This window comes from Epinephelus moara, chromosome 19, assembly GCF_006386435.1.
Source record: "Epinephelus moara isolate mb chromosome 19, YSFRI_EMoa_1.0, whole genome shotgun sequence".
Lineage (NCBI taxonomy): Eukaryota > Metazoa > Chordata > Actinopteri > Perciformes > Serranidae > Epinephelus > Epinephelus moara.
The window spans coordinates 17,393,662-17,420,175 of record NC_065524.1 but is presented as its reverse complement, the minus strand read 5'-3'; the positions used below and the strand labels follow the sequence as shown (position 1 = coordinate 17,420,175).

Genomic DNA, 26,514 nt, shown 5'->3' with positions numbered 1-26,514 from the left:
TCCTCGTGCCAGATGGCAGATTATATTCATCTCACCGGTTATGTTCATTTTATAACAATAAAGTGTCTGTTCTGCTCTTTTTTCCTCCCATATTCAAATTCAGATTACAGCAACCATGCTAAGAATGGAGCCCTCAATTCTAATGCATTTGTACTCAGTAAATGGATCAAGTGAAATGTTCATCATTAATGTTCATTTAATTGGTTCTTCCTTTCCTGAAGGCGTCTTTCATTGTCTTCATCTGAACCGTCAAGTGAAAAAGAAAATGGAGAAGGACACATTATCCTCTGTGTCACGCTAGCTAAGTTGGCTTTCTTTGGGCATGAAATGCTTGTGTACTCCCTGTAAACCTTAAAGATCAGCTCAGCAGTGCTTACAGTTTTTTTCCCCCTCCAGCTTAGAACACTGCATTTTCGAAGGGGAGGATGTTGAATGGCCAGTGTGCAAACAGAAGCAGGCACACTGCAGCTGAGCCTTGTGCTCTCCAGTCCTGAACTCTGAACACTGAGCACACTTCCCAGCTGAACCGGATTGTGTTTATCAGCAGGGCTTTTATGTCCACATGTTCTCTACATTCCCGTAACCCGTGCTGCGCACTGAGTCTGCAATCAGCATTCCCTCTCTTGTGAGAAATGGGCTTTTATTAGCAGGCGAGGCAGACTTGCCCAGATTCAGCACCCTCTCTGTGGACAGTGCTCAACTGCCAGCTCTAGCACTGTGCGTGCTTTGTTTACGTATGTGTGTGTGTGTGTATGTGTGTGTGTTAATATGTTTGTGTGTATGTGTGTGTGCGAGAGAGAGAGTTGCCTATGTGAGCTGCAGCATCATCACTCTTGTAAAATCTTGCTAGCGACAGACTGCAGAGTCCAGTTAAGAACCTATAGAAAACAGTTTTCCTGGGCGATGGAGAGGCAAGGATTGAGTTGGACTGCTCGGCTTCAATTTTTTATATCTGCAGGAATATTACCATACAACTTTCCCAAATTCACAGAGAGAGACAGAACAGGCAGAAGAAGGAGAAAAGAGAGTGATGGAGTGGAATAAGAGGAGGAATCTGGAGAGATGACATGATAAAAGTAGAAACTGAAACAAATCCAGCTTTCCTGCATTCTCATTTGCCTTCTTTCTTCCTGTTACCGCTCATAAATGTCCACACAGGAGAGTGGATTGAAAAAGACTAAACAGGGAGAGTAGGGGGAGGTTGTGAAAGGAATCAGGGCTGGGGGACATAGCTTCAATTCCTGCTATTCTGCCTAAATAGGCTCTTCCTCTGTAATGCACTCAGGCTCCAGTGATTCGCTATGTGAATGCTGCCCATTTGCATAGCCACTCTCCCTCCTGCTTCCTGGCTGGCTGTTGAGGCTCCCCCTCCCTCCCTCCGTCCTCCTCCTCCTTCTCCTCCTCTCTCCCCTCTTCCTCTTGCGCACATCTTCTGGAACGGCGCTGCCGATGCTGCCTGTGTGTGAGTGTGTTTTCTTGCCCAGGGCTGCTCTCTCAGGTACTGTCGTTGCTATCGCTTGGTCTCATTGAGAGCAGAGATCTCTAGATGGGGAACGGGTGCGCTACTTGGCACAACTTACAGGTGCAATCACGCCGTCTCCCGTGCGCTGCTGCAGCTGTCCGACAAATGCAAATGAGACTCGGATTTAACTATGGTCCCATTCCTCTGGACATCCTTTGAGACCACTGGAGGAGGAAAAGGAGGGAAACTCAGAATGTCTGTCTTGATTTTCTGAAGAAATTCACTTTGCACAGGTGCTATCAGTCTCTCCTGAAGTTGGCTCTCTTTTTTTCCCTGCAGTTGCATTTTTTGGAATATTAACAGTTTTTGGTGGGAAAATGTTTTTAATTTTGTGAGGGCTCAACAGAAGGAGAAAAAGAGAAACAGAGAGAATAAGGGAACTCGGGGAATTGGAGCAAGCTGGGATTTCTCCATTGCTGTTTGAGGTTGCCCTAATTTCTTGAGTGAATGTTTTTGATTGTTTCTGTATGATGATTTATGATACCTCTTTACCTTCCTGGTTGCTGCTACGGATTTCCTAACTCAGTGGAGAACAGCAAGAGGCTTTTTCTTCTTCTTCTTCTTCTTCTTCTTCTTTTTTTTAATCACACCGACATTTTCCTTTTTGCTTTTTTTTTTTTTTTCTTCTTTCTCTGTGGATCTGTGCAAGTGTCTCTGGGCATAGTGAGATTTGGCAAGGTGAAAAGTATGGGGCTGTAAGGCTCACTGAAGTTCCACCTTGATCTGAAGCCTCATCTGGCCACTCAGGGAAGATGTTCGGAGGCTGGAGGACACAGTTTGCTCCCCCAAGGCCCGTAGCAGAGCCCTTAAACCGGAATTCAGCTTCACTCACCCACCTGGCCTTGTGGATCACTGCCCTGGCCCTGGGCTTTGTGGCAGGGTCAGAACCAGGTGCTGTAGAGAGTCTCCACCACATTCACCTCTCCCATGGAAACAAGCGTCACCATATTGTGCCTATTGCTATCCACAGATCACCTGCATCCCTAAGAGCAGGGCACAGTAAGTATTTCATTGTCTCACCGTCAGTACATCCTCTGCGTACAGTAACTTCTTGAGCAGTTGTTTTAGGTTTTATCAATGCCGTTGACTTTTAGCAATCTTCATTCACTCTCTGGTGTATCTCACTGCCGATTCAAGCCTAAATATCATTTGCTATTGTTGACTTTCTTTCTGTATTCAAGATTCCCCTTCTCAAGACAAATAGCGAGTCTAGCTCAGATCCATCCCCTTTTTCTGTCTCAGCAAAGTGCCCTCTGTCTCCTTGTCTGAGATTAGCCATATCCCTATCTCCAGATGCTCCACTGTGTCCAGATTAGACAGGATTAGAACGTTGTGGCGCTCCATGTTGCCCCTGGGTGTTTGGAAGAGACAAAGATGTGTTGCCTCCAGCTCTGCAGGGCGTCGAGCCGCTCCTGGCCTCTGCCCAGTGTGGAGTGTGGATGAGGCCTCTTTTACCCTGTGTGGCAAGAAGGTTCATGACACAGGCATTAAGAGTGAGGAAGGAGGAGAAACTAGGAAGAATCTCAACTAGGAGGAATTATATAACCTCACCCCAAGTATTCATGGTAGACTGCAGTATGCTCGCCTCAATACAGTATGTGTGAGAATGATTTTTGAAATACTGCAGTTTGGTTTTTTTCTCCCACTTCTTTTGCCGTACTTGTTTCCACTTGGATTTTTCGCCGCATGAATTTCACCTAGAGTTGTGGGTGATGCCATTTAAGATTGAGGCAGTATGACATGCAGAAGACTAAAATACTCCTTTTCTTTAGTCATCATACTGCCCAGGCATTTTTGAGTGACGTAATCACTACTGGTGTAACACTGACGTAATGCCGAGGTACCCTGGCTTCCAATGAGTAGACACAGCTTAATAATGTACAACAAATCTCCGCTGTGATGTTATGAATCCTCAAATATGAAAGTGCAGCAATAATTTGTGAGGGATATCATCACTGCAGAGCAGCACTGGCATTTCGAGGATGTGTTTATTGGACACAGGAGCAGCTCAAAAACCAAACTGGAGCCTGGATCACTGAGCAGTTAGAGCCCTATGAACAAGGGAGTTGGTGCTCCACAGTGATGATGAGGGAGATGGGAGGTTTGCTGGCCCACTGAGACAACAAGAGAGGCAATTAGGCCACTCTGCCATGACCTGTCTGGAGCGGACAACGCTCAGCTCGCCTCCTGCTCTCCCTCAGGACCCTGGGGGGCAGGTGGTGCTTTCAGGCACATTCCACGACTTAATATCACAGTTAGCCTTGCTTATGATGAGTTGCTTATGAGAGAGAGAGCTTGCGCGGGGGGAGGCAAAGAAAAGCTTTCTCAGTAACATGATTACATTTTTGGTTGATCAGCGCAGGGAGGGTGCATAAATGCAAAATGGGAGACACGCTGTTCAACATGGTACCTGGCTCCAGGACAAAGCCTGCTGTTGTAAGAGCCCCAGTGCTGTTGTCTTAGCTGTGCTGCAATTGGTTTAATTTTCATGGGGCTTGTTCCTTACATGGGGTGTCTCTTCACTGCAGCAATTACACGTGCACAGCTCAATTTTTTCAGTCTCATTTGTGAATGCAAGAACCAAAGCCCCTTGGGTTTGATTCTGCAGTTTTTAACAGTTTCTTTTTTGCTTTGTATCTACAATTTATATGTATTAAACAACAGTAAGTGGCCTTATGTTCTCCTCAGTTGCTCTCCTTCTCACCGTGTCTCTGCCCCCACCCCTATGTGTCTCTGTGCCATAGTGTTTGGTGTCACCGTCAATGTTAAAATCTAATCCTATTTGCAATACTTACGTAACTGTACCTGCCTTTCACCATTATTGTCACAGTGCCTTTAACATTGTCTCAAGTGATTAGACCAAACAAAGCTAATAGAGTGCTGACAGTTAGTTCAATATGCAAATTGCCTCCATTTCATGAAAATGTAGCTAAATTTAGTATCTCCTGCTGCCCCAATGGTGGGCTATCCATCCTTTTTTCTAGATATTCCCCAAGACGTGAGTGCAAAATCCCTGTAAGTGATTTAATAGGAAAACACACATTACTCTCAATATTCAGTGTATCAGCATACTGTAAGATAAACTGTGCTGTATTTCCGTTGTATTGAACTTGTATGTCTGTCATTGATTTATGTGGAAAGAAGAAGAAAATTACCATGGTCAGGATGTATGAAATTGAGTTGGAGTGTGATGCATTGTTTGTTTAGGGCTAGCAGTAATGAGGTTCAGACAGTATCAACTCTGAGGAGCAGACATACCATTCATCATGGATAGACTCCCAGAGGTGATAGTCCTCTTTCCCAGAGATGGATACCATACTCGATATGCTGGATAACTAGGTTATCATATTTTTTTCTGTACCTGCTGTTCTTAATCATTGAAAGTGGATAGATGATCTGATCAATAGGAAAAGTGCTTCAGGGCCATGATTCCTCAGTGGTTAATGGGGAAGGTAGACTTTCTGTGGATTTCTGTAGATTATCTGCTTCTACCTTCTACTGGTTATTGCAGAAGATAGTGATCTGCAGTTCCCACTGTGTGAGGAAATATACAGTGCCTTCCACGTTCTTGTTTACTTGGCCTATGCTGTGCACATATATGTGTGCCATCATCTTAGAATCATAACCCATATGTTTACTATGGGGAAGTCAACCTCCAGATCCATGATGATTATGTGATGTACTCAACACGTCCCAAGAAAGACCCCCCAACACCTGCTCCATCAAGTGCTGCACAAACAGCTTTTGTATTTCCAAACTCTGTAGTTTGATCAAAGCTGGAGAAGCAATTTAAGTGATTATAATCAATTTTAAAGCTCCCCACCTTCAGAGTTAATGGTTGAATGGATTAGAGACAGTGATCGTCTGTGCTCGCCCTGCTGCAGAGAACAGATGAGTACAGGAAGAGAAAGACAGAGGGAAGAAATAAAGTAAGATAGAGAATGAAGAACAGCAGAGATGGAGAAAGTGAAGAAAGGAATAGAGCAAAAGAACAAGAGACAGAAGAGGGAGAAAGTAGATGGTCTCTGATGTTGCCTTGCTGCCGGTGTGTTGTGGGCTTGTATAATATAATTACTCCCATGTCTCTGAGCTGATGTCATTCTGCGATAGTGTGAAGATGACAGTATCGCTGCTTCTGTGAGGCAACGGAGATGATAGCTGCCCTGATAAGGATCTGAGTACATGTGCCTCTGCTCTAGAGGGAGCAGAGGCAGTTATTGACCCACGAATGAGAGAGTGAACACTGCAGTCATTTCATTCTCCCTTCTCTCTGATGTTTGAGAACACAAACACCCCCTTTTTATTTGTGTGTGTGCTTTAGGTCTTTAGCCTACTTGCATCTTATGATGCTCACTCGCTCCCTTCCTCTTCTCTTGCTTCCGTCCTACTCTCTGCACTTCATCTCCTGAGAACTCTGCCTAAACCCCCCCCCCCACCACCACCACCACCACCACCCCCAACCCCTGCAGCCCCCCGCTTGGCCTGCAGAGTCCATCCAAGCAGACAGAGTGGGCAGCCTTTTGCGCCTGCAGTGGTCTGTGTGGTTTCGGTGGTGACCAGGCTATGGTTGGCATGAAGGGAAATGAGACCTGACTGTGCGTGCGGTGGGCAGCGAGGGGTCAGCTGAGTAATGTGTCTGGTTTCGGATTAGAGACTTGGGAGACAGAGAGGGAGCGAGAGAGAGAAAGAGCCCCCTCCTTTGACTCAACATGCATAGGTCCTGGATGAGTTTGAGTCAGGGAGCTCTTTACCCATAAGGCACTCGGTGAATCATCATCAACAGTGTCGTCTCCACTGCCATCTCCCTCTTTCTTGTTCATACCATCCGTCTGTCTGTTTACACCTCTGGCTTTCCTTTTTAAAAAGGTATTTTTTAAAATTACTTCAAATGATAAGTTGTCTGGTCAACGTTGGTTGCTCGTGTTACCTCTGTGTGACATCTACCAACTGTGATGGAGAAAATGTGTCATTCTGCACAGAAATGGAGGAAAACTATCATACAGCACACTGCAGCATTTTCCAGTGTGCAGTGTTGATTTCACACATACACAGCCGTTAACCCTGCAAAATACAATGGCATATTGTAATGGGATAATACGACAGTAACACCATCAGACTACACCAGATGCATCACAATCATCAGATTATCTGAGACAATAATGATGCTCATGAAGCAAATATGTTTTAACAGCAGGATACATCAACACAAAAGTATGACAGATACAATAAATTAGGGTTGCAACTTACGATTATTTTCATTATCGATTAGCCTGCTGATCATTTTCAGAAATAACTGATTAATCATTTAGTTTATAAAATGTGAAAAATGCCCATCACAGTTTCCCAGAGCCCAAAGTGACATCTTCAATCTTTACTCCAACCAACAGTACAAAACCCAAAGACTCTTCATTTGCAATCATAAATGTATAGAAGTAATAAATTCTCAATTTTAAGAATCTGGTCCAAACCAATGTTTGACATTTTTGCTTGAAAAACGATGGAAACAAATGATGAACAAAAATTTTGGTGATTAATTTTCTTTCAGTCAATTAATTGATTAATCAGACAATCCTAGCAGCTCTAATAGTAATGTACTTAAAAAGAAAAGGACATAATCATATCATATTTGTGCATTTGTGGCACACTGGAAAAAAAAATAGAAATTATGAATGCATGTAAAGTAGGGTGGTATGGAGAGGAATAAGGAAGATCATATGTGGAGGAAAGCATTATAGAAAGAGTGGACTTAAGTGTTTGAACCACTGCTGGATTTTTTTATGCAAACATCAGGACAGGAGGGAGGAGCAATGCAGCTGTATTGCAGGTTAGCATGTTAAAGATGCTAATGAAAGAGCTTAAATAGTTCTCCACAGTCCATTCTGATTGACTCTATGAATGCCTCTCCGTTTCCCAGGGGAATGGCACATGAAAGGGAAAAAAAATAGATAAATTGAAATAAATAAGGTGGAGATCAAGAATGCAAAAGCCCACTTTAAAAAAAAAAAATCTAATCTGAATTGAGTTCAGTCACCCCAGAGAAGCTTCATTCTCTGTCATCATAATGAGGCAGCAGCTATCTCTGTGCCAGTCAAGCATGTATACACACACACACACACACACACACACACACACACTCATGCACAATCACTGACAAATGCACACAAGCTCACTGCACACACAAAGAGCAACACTCTCCCAAATCATCTCTCATCTCTTTGATCACTTTGAATCATTGTAACAAGGGTGTGAATGTGGGTAGTGGAAGCGATATGCATATCTGCACATGGGGAAAGTTTCATTCATATAGTGTAACATATAATTGGTTAGTTAGAATTTGAAATGGGTCATAGAGGAAAATATTCACTTGGAAGGTATAAAAATATAATTGTGCGGACACACAGTAGTTCCAAGTGTACAGTGATAACTCCCCTAGTGATGGACTAATTGGTTCTGGGAAAGGTCGTGGAGGAAAAAAACTTTACAGCCTTTACAGCCTGATAACCCCAACCACAGGGGAGGCCAGAGAGGATGGGTTTCTGTGGCAGGCTGCTTGCAGAAGACGAAAATGTATGATTGTCATTGATCATTGGATCGATAATGAGCCTCTACTTAAATTTCACACGTCTGTTTTGGGAGGGAAAAAAAACACCCTCTATCCTCGAGCTGTTCTGCGTGGGTGGTTTGATTGACAGAGCTCTAATTATTCTTAGCTTACAAATCATTACCTAACAACTTTAATATCATGTATGTTGGATTAATGATGGAAATAAAAGGTTTAAAAACTGAATGGCTGCCCTGTTACAATAGGAGGCCTCAATAAGAAGCAACCATGTCATAACTATTCTTTTTTTGCAATTTACAATTGCTCACCTGCAGCAGAGTGGCAACAGAAAGAAAGCTGCCCCCTAATCCACTCTAATAGGATTGTGTGGGATTTCACCTTCCTCATTGCTCCTTCCATCTCTTAGTGCCTCGGGCCTGCTGGCATGGGCTGATAAAAACACGCCTGCCTAACACCTAAGTGCAAGCTAATATTAGCATATATTTTGCGACACAGTGTAGAAATACAATTCATACCCACGCACATTTCTTTCTTTTTTTTCGTCTTTTATATATTTATTTGTTGGTAGATACATGGCATCGGTGTGAGATAAAGGACGGCACAGCTCTCTTATGGTGCTCCTACATTGCCTGTTGATAAGGGGGAGGCAGACCTGTATATAAATGGCAAAGGCAGTAGTTGTGCTGCACAACAAAACTCCCTCTCATACACCTCGGTACATCCGCACATGCAGTGTTTCTTTCCACCAATTTTCTCCATATTCATTTTACTGTATTATTTCTATACGATATGCGGCCAATTAAACAATATCTCCCCACTTAGTGGAGGCTTACTTACAAAGTGAGGCTACTCAGCAATAGGCAAAGCAGATGTTTAATCCTGCAATTAAGGCCAAGTCGCACTAGTTGTCTCCTGGGTACGGCTTACAAAAGGAGTAAACAGAAAAAACGAAGCGGTGTCATGCAGGGACGACATGAAAATTAGATGCATTAGTATAAGGAATAGGCTTGTTTAATAAAATAATATAAACGTACAGAACACGTTTTTATCAACGTCACGACAGTGTATGTTTTTGATTTTTAGACGCTACTTAAAGATTTGCCCATTTTTGTAAAATAAAGACCATACATACTGCACAGAGCAGTGTATGTACCAAACTGAGTTTGTTAAACATTGTCTGCTAGTGTTCAAAGTGTTGTTTGTGCTCCATTTTTAAGCTACCCACTGCACATGTACATCGCCTTGAGCTAAGGAGCGATTTGTTAAAGAAGAGAGACAGTGGAGAGGGCTTTACCTGTGCTCTTCCCTTAAACTTAGAGGTAGAGATGCGGATGTCTTAAATCATTAAGAAAGCCCTCCTGCGGCAGAAGCATTTTGTAATTATGCAGGTCTAGTATAGACTGCTATATCATTTACTTTTATGAATAGTGCTAATATAAGAATGTGCGCAGTGAAGCATAGCATCTGATCCTAAAGCAGCTTCTTTGTGAGAGCAGTATTTGTGCTGATGCAGGTTGGGCTGCATATGGTGACGGGCAGCCAGAGTTGTCTCTAGTCTCAGATCAGAGCTCTGGCCCCGGACTCTGTTTTCTGCCTCACTTCCACTGTGTAATTATCCCACACACTTGTCTTTTTCAGTAATTAGAACTGCAGTCATACTCCACATCTGTTGGCTCCCTAATAGAGAAGACAACAGCTTCTAGAGACCTTTTGGAGGCATTGATGTTTGGTACATGCTAGGGCACAGACACACTGCAGCTAAATAATGCACTGATGCCTGATGGCACGCAATCAGTCAAAGAGGCTTTTAACTGCGAATGAAAAAGCAGAGAATCGACTGATGCTTGATTTTATTTAAGTCTTACTTTGATATGTGTGTTCGCTGGCACGCAAATTAAACACTGGATGCAGAAAAATCTAATCAACAAATTGCTGGCAAACAAAATGGCTGACCTGAATCGAGAGAAAGGGAGCATTGAGTCTGAGGAGCAAATGAGGCAAGTGATGATGAGAGAGTAAATTAGAAGCTGTCGATACTGTGAGACACCTCTATCAGAGCCAAGGCTGTTGGCTGGGGAGGCAGATATGCAGCTGGTCAGGGTAACAAAGGGCCCGTTTGGTGTATTGCTCCATTAAGACACTGGGTCTTGTCAGCTCTGCCTGGATGGGCCATTCTGCTCCACAAGGCAGGGGCTCATGTATCACTTAGGGCTTAGGGGAAGTGAGCATGGCAGAGGAGGGGGCAAAAGGGTGTGAGTGACACTGGTCGACTGAGCATTCATGGCATTATGTTACCCAGGGGGCAGAACTTTACCTCAACCATGAATTGATGGTCTCCTGCCATGAAGAGCGAGGGTGGTTGGTATGGCTACCCGGGGGCCCCGTCATGATGAGGTGAAGGCTTATCTCTTCAGAGCGGTGTGAGGATAAAATATAGCAAAGTACTGCAACAGTGTGATTTAGGGGCAGATTTCTTGATTCACAATTTCAGTCAAACTGCAGATTGTATCGAGTTAGAGCTGCTCGGGTTCAGAATCTATCTAAATACAATACTAACATGCTGTATGTACTATATGTCAAAATAGTATTGGTCACTGCAAGCATTTGCTTCCCTAGCCTGACTTCACTGTGTAATGTAAGGATAAATTACTGTACTGTACAGTACTCATTTTATACAAAAGTTCAGCTGAAGCTAATATGAGGTTTCAAGGAGTCTGAATTAGCCAAATTAGGCTAAAGTCTTTTTAGTAAGGAATTCCCTTTTTGTGTTTCACCCGAGAGTAGCTGTGTTTCTGTCCACCTTTTATAAGGCCCATTTTCAATTTGCGTACAAAAAAACTTGGAATCTCGCAATTTTTTTACACTTTGTAGGATAAGGGGAGTTGGAAAAGTTAGTGTATTAATAAAAGGTAAATGGGACTAAGTGCAATGGAACAAATTCAGCAAAGAAATGACATACAGTCATGATGACAAACAGATTACATAGGTTAGCGCAAGCTCTCTTCATTGTATGCCGTACGTATTCACACAGAACTCCCCCAAAAGCACATAGCTGTAATATTAGTTGTTAAAAAGTCTTGATTGTGTCTCCGTTGTCCAGTGTGCTCTCTTTCATTTTATATAAATTGTTTTTTTTCATCGCAACCTCTTCCTCTGCAGCAGCATCTGACTCTCCACTGCTTATCTCAATGAACCAATTCCCCATGTTAGCATAACAGCGGTGGATAGAAAAGCACATTAATTGGCGCTTTCTTTTGCACGCTGTCTGAAAATTTGGTTAAAATCTCTGCTACATTTGGGTAATTCCAACTAGTGTTTTCTCGCTCTGCTGCGGCAAAGACACCTCCCGTTAGTGGCATTAACTCTTGTTTCAGGTGTTGCACCAAATCCTGTCACCCATCAAATTCTGTGACCTGATTTCAAATTTCAGTTATATTGCAACCTCAGTTGTTTTTATCACTTCTTATCACATACTGTATTTTGACAGGTGTTGCCAAAAATGTTTAAAGAACGTTCCAGATTTTGATAGCTGTGGTTTTACTGTGCCAAAATCTGTGTTATCTGGTGAGGTGTTAATGCCCTACAGAGAAACTAGTACACTACAGCTATCAAAGGGACAGTCTTCCAGAATCTCTGCATCTATGTCCAGGTATGATAGGGTCACAACCTTATGTCCCAATGTGAACATTGTGAGGCCTGTCAAAATAAAGTGCATGATAAAGTATTATGAAAACATGTTCAGTGGAAATATAGCAGGTCACAGAATTTGGTGAAACATTAGTTTTTAAGCTATTCAATTTATCAATATATATCATAAGACTCAAATGGCATAGTACCTGAATACTATTAAAAAAGAACTAATCACCAGGCTGATAGGCAATGTTTTACTGCCCCACCTGGCTTAAAGTTTCAACCCTGTTTGACCTCTGACCCCACCCAGCATCACTGATGGATGTGGCCGGAAGTATGCTATGTTGCATCTGTAAACATTGCTTTGGGTTTTTTTTCCCAAGAGCTGTGATTGGCTAGTACCAACCATAACCTTGACTTCTTTGCCCTAACCATGTCTGTCCTTCTTTGTCGATGTGATGAGCACTAGCCAATCACAGCACTCAAGGGCAAGACCATAGACTGTATAAAACTAATGGACGAAGCCACCGTGACACCCACTGGTTTGTGGACTCGTGTTTAGAAGCCTCGAGGTTGGCATTTTGGCCATCGCCATGTTGGATTTTTGGAGCCAGGAGTGACCGTATTTGAACAAGAGGGTTGGGCTGTGGAGAAGCGAAGGGTGGATATGACTAAAAACCCTGCAACGCTATTCGCAGACAGCCTGTCACTTTAAGTCCCAAGTACTTAACTATGCGTAACTTTAAGCCTTGAAACCAGGCTGTAAATGTGTTTGTTTCTGCTGTGCAGTTTGACATTTTGACATGGGAGTCTGTGAGGATTGACTCACTTGTGTAGCCAGCCTCAAACGGCCATTTGAGGAATTGCAGTTTTTGGTACTTCTGCATCAGCTTCATTTTTCAGCCCTGGAGGTTGCTGCTTGGGTTGAATTGGCAAAACACTCTTGGGAAAAAGACTGTCAACCTATAACCACACCCAACAGTGATGTCATGGAGTGATGGAGTACACCTGTTTGTCACTGCAACCAGGTGAAAAGTTCCACCACTGGAGGTCAGCAAAGACAAGAGCTTCAGTTGGTGTTGAGTTACTCTTAAAAAAATCAGAGCTTAACCTTTAAATACAGAGTTAAGGTTTATAAAGTCTAAAACTTGTTTCTGCTATTGCTCCCTGAAGTATAAAAAACATGAAACTACTTTCCAATCAGCCCACTTTGTATTGCAAATCTTTATCTCTCTCTGTTTCCCTCCCTCTCCTCCTCGGTTCACCCCCTCCTTCCTCTTTGATGTGGTCATTTTGTACTGTACCAGCCTTGAGGCCTGACTTAAGTGCTCCTATGTTTTCTCTCTCTCTCTCTCTCTCTCTCTCTCTCTCTCTCTCTCTCTCCCAGTGTTTATTAGGTTTTGTTGCTCCTATAATTTTGGAGCGGGCATCTTATACCCTCTAATAAGGATGACCAATCATGGGGGCAAGCAGCAATGCCCCACTTTTAGTCTCCACTTAATTTAATTACATCAAATTAGCAAAGCAGAGAGAGAGAAGGGGGGGAGAGAGGATTAAGCCTTTGCAGCTTATGACGGCAGGTTGGACACTGTCAGCTGTCCTATGCAGAAATGCTGCTTTGGGATTGTCTTCATTAGAAGGAGCTTAAGGCTCATAGGTCACTGGATATTGTTAAAACAATACTGTGGAAATGGGCTAATTAGAATATTTGCCTTGTCTAGCCTTAAAGACCACGGGTAACTGCTTGAGGACTTTGAGTTCTACCATTTTTTATATGTAGCTTTGTGTTTCATGCATGCTCCTATCATTTGCATGTATTATAATCATAACTCATTACATGTGAGCGTTGAAATACATCAAAATACATGTAACATACAAGGAAATGTGCATATAATTTTTCAGTCCCAAAGAGCAGATATATCTGAGTACACTATCGGCTGGTGGTGAAGATTAAGTCTCTGGGCAATGAACTGTAAAAGTTTATATCGACTGCGCTGTATATGTGCCAATATGACCAGACTTATTAAGCCAACACAAAGTAAGCAGGAAGTCTAGGCTCTTGGTTGATTTAGCACCTCTGTCCACTCTGCTTTCTGCTGACTGCAAAGAGAATAGCTCAGCTCCAACCTTCTGATAAAGACTGAAGGGAGGATTTATCGCTTAAAAAGAAGAAAAGAAAAAAAGAGAAACGTGGAAGGAGGCAAAGCAGACTGTGGCAGAGTGTGCAGTATACAGTATTTTATGCCGTGGGTTAGTTTCATGACAGAACTGCAGCAGTTATAGACTAGCTGGTAAAATTGCTCAATTTCCACTCGGTGCTCACACAATAAATGTTTTGGCTGTGCACTAAAGCAAGATTCCAATGATGTATAAAACGGATGAGATGCTCGCACAATACGGCAATCCTGTGTTTTTATCTTGTCGAGGGAATCCTGGTCCCTCACGTATAATCTAAGCGGTCACATTAAAAGTTTGTTTTGCTGTCATTTCTGTAGTATGTCATACAGGATTGTTCCAGCTTCCACCTGTGATGAAACCTTTTCTCATGCCTGCTGGTTCTGTTCTAACTGCCTATCCCATTATAAGGGAGGCAGTTGTTTGTGCTGAGAGAGGATTAAGACAAGTCAACAATCCATAGCCTTTTTAGTCTCCCAAAGGGCTGCTCACACACCACTGAAGATAGAGAATGGTTTTTTCCAGGAGCAAAGCTTGAGAGCGGGGTTTAAATTGTTGAAAGGACCTCGCTATACTGCAATGGAACAATGAACAGATACAGAAATAGAGATTGGATTGGGGGGGAGTTGGGGGTGGCCACAGGGATCTAGCTGTATCTATGCTACCTCGCTTTCCAGTTTTCACTGTCCAGCTGAATTTTCTTCATTTGTACCCACGGGACGGACAACCAGCGGCTGTGCTTTAACTGCCGACTCCAAACAACTGGAAGAACAATTGCTCTCAACTCATATTTTCAGAGCTGCTGTTGTTCTCTGTACTTAATTATTCCAACACACAGAGTCTGCCAGTCAAAGGTGACAGGCAATTAATCACCTCACATGTCAAAGCATTTGGTTATTTCAGCTACAAAAATGACACCTGACAGGAGGCTCTGTTTTTCCGGCATGAAACATTTTTCATTATCCATTATAATTGTTTTAATCATGAAAATTCTGAGTAAAACATTTTAAAATAATTGTTATAATAGTTATAAGGACATTTTGTCTTTTTAAAATTATTGTGACTTGTTTTAAATGACTTAGTCGAGTCAAAAGCCATACACTGAAAATGTACCAATTATCAATTACAGGAGTAAATAGATTTTTGGAGAAGTATTATAACCACATTCTCCATTTAGAATCCAATGCACAACAGCAGTCACCTTCACACTGTGAAAACCTTTCCTAAAACCAATAAACCCACCGTGAAAACACTAAAATGACTGCAGGAGTCAGCTCAGGACAAAACCACTCTGACTGCAACACTAAAATACCATTTTCAAAGGTTTAACAAAACTTGTAATGTGCTTACGTTACTAGAATGTGAGGATTAAAAGCCTAAATTCTAAGCTTGAATTACATCTAGCGTTGCTGCCTTTTAGCAAAAACTCTGCTTAATTCACTTAGAAATAATTAAAATAATTTCCATCTTAATTTGACCTTTTTAACCCAGAAGTCTTACATTTGCTCTTCTAAATACCGAGGGCTCTATTTTTCTAAGTCAGTAGACAGTGCGCAAAACCTGTGGCACAGGGTGTGGAAAGCCATGACAGCCCGTTCACAATGCATGTGTGGCATTGTTGGCAACTGGTAGAATACATTATTAGCAGATGTGGTTTTCATCATCAAAGCAGCGTGCTCTGACAGCTCTGATGTACAGTAGAGAGAGAAAGGATCTACCACAAAAAAAGCTCCCTCAAGAGAACACTCTTGTCCTTGTGCAAAAGGTGCAGAAATGCCAGGAGCGAATATATGGCTCTTTAAATTTAATTAGCTTGGGAGGAGATAACATATTATGCTACTGTGCTGCTCTGGTGCTAAGAGCTTTGTTGCCAAATGAATGAAATGGTTCAGTGACATTAGGTGAAGAGCCAAATGGAACCAGCAGCCAACTACAGGGGCAGTGTGGCTACAGGAGAGGTGCATCCATGAGCCTGCTCCTCATTCATTGTGCAGCCACATGTGGTTATACTTTGAATGAAAAAAAAAAAAAGAGCTATTTTTTCCAGCTTTAGGGAATTGCATCAAAGTCAAATTGGCCTACATATCCACAAAAATACTTTGTAAGCCTATGTGTAAGATCTGTTCATGGACACGTGACTTGGTAGAGGCATGAAAGTAGCACAGCACACAACTGCAGTGCGCTGAACACCTTTGAACCCGGTATCAGAAGGTGAACAGGACAAGCAAAAATCCCAGGTGATCCTTAATAACACAGCTCCTGTCCCCCTACTTTGGAGCAGTTAAGTTCACAGCATGTCGGCAGAACACCAAACTGGCACCGACAAGAAAAACCCTGACAGAAATGTCACCTCGCCAACACAAAGCCCCGACCGTGCACCGGCAGGAGAGTACAGTCCTCGCAGTCTTTTCCAGGAAACATTTTCTGGTGTTCAGAGGAGATGTTTCACATTATAGCAGAAGCAGTGGTGAATAAATCAGAAATAAATTGTATGAAATAAATGGTCACAGTATAATGGGAACAGTCACTACTGTAGCTGAGCCAAGAAGAAAATCAGTACTGTAATTTCAAATCAGTCGATAGAAAGTAACACAAAATAGGTTTTACAGAAATGTAACGAGTAAATTTAAAGGTCCCATATTTTGAAAGGTCAGATTCTCATGTCTTTTTTTTTTTTTAAATAAAGCAGGTATTAGTGCTATATAAATACTGTGAAAGTATCCAAACACTAAATTCACAGGAAAATGCACACAGTCCACATTCAGAAACTGAGCCTTCAAACAAGCTGTCAGGACCTCAGCGATGTTGTGATGTCACAATGATGCTTGAGGTATCACTAAAAGAAGGATCAAAGAAGGATCTCAGTCAATATAATACTTTTCCTGTTGTTGTTTTTTCTGTCCAAAATAGTATGTAAGGTTTGAGAAGGGTTGGTAATAAAACCCTTTTAATTAAAAAAATAAAGCAAAGTAACATTTCATATTGATTATTTAAATTAATTGAGTAATTGATTATTTGAAAATAGATTGAAAGTAGCTGGATGTGACCGTGTAAACAAAGCTATAGATTCTCTTATATAACCTTCTTAGTCAGTCACTAACAAATGTTTAGAGACTACAAGAGGAAAATATGTGATATGCCATGACATTGTTTAATATTTAAAATGCAGTTTTCTTTTTATCGTCTCTTTTCAGTGAACTCAAAATATCCCTTAGCGCAATATCACAGACTTTCGTGATGTGATGTGTTTATCATGCAGGTTGACATTGCCATGATGATTTAAAAAACAAAATGTATTGCACAGCATGCACAGGTAAAAGATAAATGTGAAAGGTCCTCGACATCAAGCTGAAAGCTGAGATCCCCTTGTCCTGCAATTCTTTTGCCCGTTGAAATAACTACAAGACTGGCTAACAGGGAAAAAATAACATTGTAGTTCAGACACATAATCCATTGACATTTGAATAATCAAATCATGTTTTTTCCTTCCTGCATTATTACTGGTTCATGTCACAAGATTCTTGAATAATACTTGATACATTCTGTCTGGCAAAGAAGAATGGGGAGGAATGATCCTGTGGCTTAAACAAAATCCCTACATTTTATAGACAGAAAGATATCACTGTATTGGCATCATTTTTTGGATCATGGGGTGTGATGTACCATTTAATTCTACACTTAAGGCTGTGTGAACAGTGCCCTTATTTGACTGTCTCTCTAATTCACAGCTTTTAATTGTAGTCTAGTTAGAATATGCAGCTAAAAAGACGCAAGTTTTGCTCATAACCCCACAGTCTATTTACCAGCTCATCTCCTCGCCCACTAGACCATTTAATTGTCCCAAAAGGTAAAATATAGTGAGAAAGGTAGATCAGGCGGTAGAAAAAAATTGATCAAGTTGACTCACAGTTTTCCCCCCACGGCACTAAATCTTCAGGAGCATTGATTGGAGATAGCTCCTTTACCAGATACCGATGGTGTTTGATTGGACAATGGTGTCCTCATAAATCGTGGTAATGATTTCTCTGGAAACTGAAATTGTAATCCAATAGACATCATTAAGCTTCTTTTAATTGTACTCCTCCCGGGGGGGCCGCAGACCAAAGATAAACCCAAATGATGTTATCCTTAAAATAATTTGGTCCCTTTGAATGGTCCGGTTGATGAACAGCGTGTAGCAATTCATGTAAGTGCTCACCTACTTATTTCTTTCCCAGTCACAAAGCAGTTTAAGTGCTTCACAGGTCTAATAGATGTTATCCTCATTAAACTCGTTTTCACTGGAATAATTATATACAGTACGAGTTAAAAGTAAACCAGGAAAACAGCTTGTTTATGTATGTATGTAAGATAAGATGAATAAAACAGGTTATTTATCTTACTTTAGATTCAAATTCAAGAGATGCATAAAAAAGATGTGAAAATAAATAAATCTGGAAAAGCCACACTATATGCCTCCTCTCGGGTAATCTATTTTTGCACACCAGTCATTACGGGAATCCTTGGCAGCAAAATGAGAGAAACGCAAGTGCTAGGTGCTGACAGAAAGCAGATCCATAATGTCATCTCTCCTTTTCATATTTCCATCACAACTATGTAATTATGATTGGATTCCTCCCCAGTTTCTCGGCAGAGCTGGTAATATGAGGCTCGTTATGACGGCCGTGTTGGAGGTCAGAGGAAAGACGGTCTGTGGGCCTGACCTTAGCCGAGCTGTGTAGTCAAACAGGCTGCCTGCATCCTAACCATCCCACAACTGCTACACCAGGGCACAGAGCCAGTGCACTTTCCTTTACTCACACCTATTCGCCTCTTCATGTGGCACTGCTCAGTTTATTTAACATACAGTGCTCAGAGGCCAGTTTGCTATATGCTTCTTACTCCGTTCCAGCAGAAATGGACAGTCAGAAGTCTGTGCCAAGAGGGCTCCAACACACAGGCCATGCTTGCTTTCCTGCAGTCTACTATCCCACACACCTCTTTGGCCAAACGCAGGAGAACTCCTGGGATGGTGCTACATTTTTAATGAAAGCAGAGTGTTTGATCTGCCAATGTTTATCTTCTTTGATGTTAACTGACACAGCAGAGTGCAGCCAGCTCTCAATGTAGTCCAACACGAGGACAGATTAATTCATTATCCTTTAACAGGGGGAGGCTTGTGGTTGAGGAGTTCATCTCGGAGGTCTGTAATAGTCTTGAGTAAGACCTACCGATACCTGCGCAAAACACACTGCCTCTTGCTTTCTGCACTGTGGCCTCTCTGGGGAAATGCATATGAATGTCAGAGATACAAATGCATGTGGGGATACGTGAAGCGAGAAAATCTTAATTACATTCTGTTTTGTAGGTCTTGTGCTGCACTTTGCATGTCAAACTCCCCTCATTGTACCTTGATCTTGTTTTCATTTCATTTTTTTCTTATTATTATACAGCGGGTGAATAGAGAATAAACTGAAACTCTTGTCAAATTAAAGAGACAACAAACAGCCAAGTATTTCCAGGACACCACTGTATCTAATGACTACAACAGATCCATATCAGGGCCCAGTGTCCCGGGAGAGCACACAAATAACAAATATGGAGCCAGTGCATAATTACTCCCACCACTGGAGTTACACAGGCACGTGTCTGCTGATTTCATGCCACTGCACAACTGTGTAGGTGTGCATTAGCCATGTTTCTCCATGTATCTTAATCCTGAACAGTCCCTCAAGGAGTCTTTCACTAGTCTTTCATGCTTGTATGGATTTCAGACTGCTTTACCACATACAGGCAACGTTATTATCTTCACTCCCCGAATCTTCTTTGGAGCCATTTATATAATCTACATGTCAAAGAGTGGTTAGTTGAGTTGACCTTTGGTGCCTTGACATGAGGGTCTTGCTGTTTATCCATTCAGCTTAAGGGTGTCACCAGCACTGCAACCCACTGAAATGAGCAATCTGTATAATATAGTAATTTTTTTTAGGGTTTTTTTTTTGGAGGTCACCAACAGTAAATAAGCTGTCAGTGGGATAAAGTGGGTGTCAAATCGTATGAATAGACAGAGGGGGAAATGGACGCTTAAGGGCCCACTGAGTTCCAACACTGACATGGTTTAAAAGAGCTTAATTATAATAAGCTGGAGCATGGAGCAAGTGTTTGGTGGCTTGGGGGGAAACTCGGAGACAGTCACAACAGTCCGGCGCAAGCTACATGAATTGGAGATTGCTCTGCGAAGGGGGCCAACATCAGATATGCATTAGTGGAACAAGGAGGGTTTTCAGCGGTAGCCGGCAGACTTCATGAAAAAGAAATGATTCCTGCCTCGCAAATATATTACGCATAATGTCTTTTCCTTTGTAGGAGTCATCAAGCATCACAGCGCTTTATCCATTAGGCAAACACGAATGCTTACAGTGTTATTTCATTACGTTTTACAAACGCAAGTTATGCTTTATGAAAACAATAAATCCCGCCATAGATCCCTATGTCACAACATCATTTGTTAATCACATTATTGTTAATTAATGATGCAATTCTTTTTAGCTAATGGTCGACAGTGTGTATTGACTCAAATGAGGGAGTGAAATTGGAAAAGGAACTTGAGAGTAGAGTGACGCGCTTTAATCACTGCACTGCAAAGAAAAGCCAGAGGGAGGGAAAACAACAGAAATATATAAATAAATGCAAAATATATCGATAGTTTTATATCCTCGTGAACTGGTTTACAAGAAAATATTGGAATTACAGTCAGAATGATTTATAATCTATTGTTCAGGCTAAGGCTGTTTAACTCCATGCCCCTATAAATATTAACACACTCTCTCTATGCTCTCTCTCTCCGTTTTTCCTTCACACACACACACACACACACACACACACACACACACACATGTAAATGGACAACACACTAGCAGAGCTCCTTGTCTAATTTTTCATGAAGATAGCTGTTTTTATGCTAATCTGACAGCTGCATTCATTTTCAGGCTTTCTCACAGGCATTTATTTCCCAATCACATACTCATTCATTCACAATCACACACACACACACTTTCTTCCGCGAGCCTACTTTTCTATGTCCTGGCAGAAATGAATTGAAACACTATCCTAATGAAGGTTTCTAATTGGGAAGAAATAGGCACTTATATGATTGAGACAACCCTGACAACTCTGAAATTGTGAAGCGCTGGGTGGTTGGGAAGCATCAAAACCTGAGACTGTGCCTTTATACATGAACATGCTCCCATGTCTAATAGACCACTTCCTTCATTAGTCGAGACGGACTTATTTCCAACCATCAGTTTGACTAGGTCACTGGCATAATGCCACAAGGCTCTCTCTCACTGAATAGCTACGTAATGAGAACCACTCTTCCATCTACCAGGTCGTGTTCAAACCTTTCATAAGGCTGCTAAAGACAACGAGCTAATGCAGCGAGACAGGAAGTAGCTGGTTTGGAGGTCACAAAGAGGGCATAATTGGACCAGTCAGTCAATAATGCTGCCGGCTGCGTCTGCCTTTGAGGCTGCTAATGAAGCGCGAGAGATGGTGGAGGTGCCCGTTTGGCATGCTGGTTACCTGGGCACCGTGGACAAGACGGCAAATTTGCTAACATTCACTTGTATCTCTTCCCTCTGGAGGTGAAGCAGGCAGTGGCAGTAAAACTGAGTAATTGTGCAGCATTATGAGGAAAGCAGCAACAGTACCTGCCTCCCTCATTTCCGCTGAATTTTCCCCTTCTCATGAATTGACATGAGTGTACTTAAACCCTCAGAAGGGGCTGAGAGCTGTTCAAGAGTGATATGTTGCTTAGCGCTTTGCAAAGTCATTACTCAGCACAACGAAACACTTCAGGCTGCCGGTGCTCTGTACACACAGCATCGATGCCGACTTTGCTGTGTTAATAATATGTTTGTGTTGACAGTCAGAGGTACACGGCTCTAAGGGGGAATACACTATTAACTCCTTGTATTTATTCTCTCTCTCCTTTTGTTTGTCTCCAGCGGGAACAACATACATATTTGGGCGAGATGGTGGACTGATCACATACACGTGGCCGCCAAATGACCGTCCCAGCACGAGGGCAGACCGGCTAGCCATTGGCTTCAGCACACACCTGAAGGATGCTGTCCTGGTGAGGGTGGATAGCTCCTCTGGTCTTGGAGACTTCTTGAAGCTCCACATCGTAAGTCAAGAACCTGTTCATTAGTTTGCTTTCAAGTGCGGTACACTAAATTGCACACAGTACACTGTACATGCAGCACATGGGGATAAACCTAATAAAACATATTCGCTCAATCAGCCTCTCACTATGAGTCATGGGATCCTACATTATTTCCTGCCAAGTCAGAATGGTTTTAGTTCCACATATCTGTGTTTCTATTTTTCTGGCTTTTCCCACTGATTTAAGTGGGCAGAGCTCAGTTGGAAAATAATGATGTCACTTAGCTTCCGTTTACCAATCAGGATTTGGCAACATTTCAATCAAAAATAGATGACAGTTGGTGGGTTGTTTGGTTACTGTCAATCAAAAATGATCAAACGAAACTCACACTGTCTGTTTTTTGTTTTTTTTTAAACAGTTTTTCAGTTTCGAAATCTTAACAGAAAAAAACTGTTTTTGCAACTTTGGTTTTCGCTTAAATAATCATGAATATTTAATATTATAGAGCAATACTTGAGATGTGAAGTCAAGTTTTCAGAGCTTTATCGGTAATTGTGTTGAACTCTGTAACCATAAAAGAAGGTAGAAGTCATGATTTAATGTACAGCACAACCTTCATGGCCATCAGTACGTTTATGTTGTGTGTGGTAAGAAGGAGCCCATTCTCACCTCCTCTGGTCTTAGTGTTAAGGCCACTGTATGTGTGCGTAAGTGTGTGTGCCGCAGGAACTAAGGGAAATGGTGCAGCAATAAGGGCTGGTTCCATACAGTGCATCTCCGACCTGGACATAATTTTGCTGGCTCCCACATGACCTTCCTCCCGCTATCACCCACTTACTGACAACAACACTCATTAGCACTGGAGGGCCAGTGCTGTAGAGAAAGTGCCCCCCTCCTGGCCAGAGTGAAACACAGTGGAAATATAATTCTACCTTTCTAAATAATAATTGAGGGAAAAAAATAACAGTTTAAGTGTTTGTAGTCTGTTGTAGTGAAAATATAAAAGATACGGTACATTTGAAGGATAAACATTGTTTCCTGTATAGGTATCCTGACGTGACTGCATGCCTTCACTTTATCTAAAAGTTGAGAGGAGCTGCTAAACACAGCCGAACAAGGCAAGTTAATGGTGCAGAAAATAACATAAAATGGCATATCTCCAAACTTTAAATAGTTTAGAACCAACTAAAAATAGACTTCATGGAGAAGTGTCCAGCAGAGAGTAATTCAGAATTTACACTGTTTTTTTTAAACTGCGTGATGGCTGTTTGCCTGTAAATGTTTTCCTGGAATCCAACAAAGTCCTCTCTGCACACAGAGCAGCAACAAACCCACTATTGACATGTGGAGGTAAGGTGACAAAAACAAATGACCTGCCCTGAGAAAGTACTGGCAGGACAGACAGGATGGACATCTGATGAACAAAACGCCAAATTAAGATACGCCCCCCCCCCCCCCCCACACACACACACACACACACACACTAAAAATAAGTCCCCGCACATGACAACACTGATGCTGGCCAGGAGCTGACGTGAACATTGCACCTACACACCACAGGAAAGCCACGGATCAACACACACTTTCATACATTAAATTGGACTTGAAGTCCGCCTCAACCCCAGCTGCCCACACACTGATATTTACACATACAGTAAGCAGACACTGACATAAGAAGGCCTGTCCTCAGGACACAGAGCAGCCGTGATGTTGTTCCTATGAGACACCTCTGTACTCGCTCTGTGTGGATTTGCTTTTACTGCCATGGTTTTTTTCTCCCAAAGCCACTGGGCCAAGTGATTTTTAGCCCTGAGTTTTAATGCAGGAGTATCTGGCCAATTTAAAAGGATACAACCTTTTTTCGTGCACACCATTCATCAATAAATGCCACGCAGGGACACCAACAAGATGTTCAAAAGAACATAAATTGGAATATGGGTGTAAAAGGACAGATGTGCTCTCTCAGATGTGCAAATGCTCCGCTAAGATCCTTGTGCGTTCTGCAGTTTTCTGGGCTGCCGTCCACCTGCACGAAACACCTGAACAGGGATAAAACAGGCAAGATTTCCTTTATACACTATTTTCATGTGAGTGATGAAAAATGTCCTCTCCGACGATTTGCATAGACAGGGCGCCTTTTTAAATTAAATGGCACAACAGGGCTTTGCTAGGTAGCTCATCCCGGTGCTGCACTGAATTAATATACATACAAATTTGCTCACTTGCTTGTACATCACGCACACTTGCTAACTTATTGCTGAACAATTCACACGCTTTTGCATTTCATTTAAATATCATGTAGTTAATTCTCATTCAGGCCCTTGTGACCAGAGGGAAAGGTGAACTCGAAACTCGAACTAGAAATAATGGGGTGTGTAGCTAGGCAGTGCAGACTGGAGCTGTAGCATGTAAACACCTTGAAAGAGATTTCAGCCATACATTGCCATATTTCTGTGTCTACACAATACACAAAGAGAAGTCTGCACAGTGTAAACATCTCCTAGGAGACAGTCTCAGGCTGTATGCCAGGTTTTAGGTTCACCGTGGACTAGTGATGAATGTTAGAGGTTAGAGTCCTGAGCTGCATAGACAGGAGAGGTGAGAAGGGGGAGACGCACGTGGTTTAACAAGGCAGAGAGATCATGCAGCTTAAAGCAGATGCATGCGTAGCCTTGTTGATGAAATGTGCAGCATTCCATTGACATTTTACAGGGGGAAAATGTTGATAAGGCATGTTCTTACAGCAGGGGCAGTGGGTTGTGAGAATCCCCTCTTCTCTCGCATCAGCAGTCACTCTGAATGCTTCCTCTTATTTATTTATTTCTGCACATTAATCTGGGGGCTTTGTGAAATGTTGCATTTCATTAGAAAATGAGAGAAGCGTGAGAGGAGACACAGAAGAGAAGCATGAACACGGGCACGAAGGTCATGCTCTTGTTGTTTGTTCATCTAGTTACTTAAGATGAGCAACAAGGCTGTTGATTACACAAATAACACAGGATGTAGTGCATAACAAGATTTTTTATTTTGTGTGTCATAAAGTTTCAACAGTCTTTTGCCAAATGTTAAAAATAAAACTTGACATTGAAATTCTATCATATGTTTTTAAAAGGCTCAAATGACTGATAAAAAAGTGTATTATAAGACTTGTTGTATTTCAACAAAGTATAATTGATTATAACATTTAATTGTCATAAGGAATATTTTCTAAGCTTTGAGCTGCAGCCAAATGGAAGAATAGCAGAAAATTAAATCACAATGTATTATGAAATTGGAATTCTTATGATACAAACCCTCTAGATATGTGCTTCATGCTTCTGTCTTCTCCTCATTAATTACACTGGAAAGGACGTGTTTTACAGCACTCCATTAAACACAATGAGCTGTGCAAAATTGCCACTTTGATGTGTTTCGTATGCAAGAATAGCAGCACTCAGCTAGTCACCTGCAAAAACCTTATCTGGTTGAACTGTAGCCTGGGTGGCTCACACTGTAATGCGAAATAAAATTACATATAATGACTCTGTGGCCCATTTTTCTTTAATATTGTATCGGGAGTTGGTTCGTTTCACTCACCTTGGGCAAATTGTTTTATTTTCTAAAGTAAAATTAGCATAAGCATTTAAAGAATGACAGGCTGTTGATGCCATCGTTGAATATGTATTAACCAATTTTGAGGCACACTTTCCAAACAATCTATCACAAGTCTGATTCCCAGTGGTCCCCCCCATTCCTTCCAGTTACCTCAGCTGTGAGCAGAAATGTCTTAGGAGGAGTGTATCTTCAGCTGTATGAGATGGGATTAGACCAGATTTCAGTATTTACCCCCCCTCCTTTTCCATCCTCTACATCCCTCACCCTCCTAATCTCCTGCTCCCATTTCATGATGACAGGAAACCCAGCGGGGCTTGAAGGACGCCATCTCAGCTCACACTCTCAAGAGGGAATTTTCTGAGTAATATGTGGAGACTATGATTTAAATGCACCTCAAAGGAATTGCGATCCTTCCCCCGCCTCTCCTTTCTATCGCAGATAAAGACAATGACTGTGAAGTCAGTGAACCATCAAATGTACGACAATCACTTTCCTCAGGCTCATTACTGTAGCGCACATGGAAGGAGGACTGGATTCATAATAATTCCTCTGCCGTGTCTCCAATTATGAGGATTCTCCACAATCCCTATTACTTTTTCGAAGGTGAAGCATATTCATGAGGCTACTTGGACACATATCCCAGGTGGATATAAGACTTGTCTGTGCAAGATAGTATGCCCTGGCAAAATATCTCAGTAATCTATATATAATTAATTGCACTGTAGCTGAAAGTCAAATCCAGGGAAATATTCACAATGACATTATGCAAAACAGGGAATTATGGATGTAATGATCCTTGGTGTTTGCAGCACAGTAATCCATACAGAAGAAGAATTGGAACAAAGTTTATACGATGTGGGTGTGCGGTACCTTCCCTGTTAAACA

The 26,514-nt window shown here is 41.9% G+C and overlaps 1 protein-coding gene across 1 annotated transcript in view; it reads left to right on the top strand.

Moving 5' to 3' along the window:
* The window catches only part of LOC126406699 (neurexin-1a-like), a 285,366-nt gene that overhangs the window by 164,835 nt on the left and 94,017 nt on the right, over positions 1 to 26,514 (top strand). Inside the window, 1 exon segment of the mRNA XM_050071161.1 lies at positions 21,875 to 22,056. Within this exon segment, the coding sequence (XP_049927118.1) occupies positions 21,875 to 22,056 (182 nt within the window).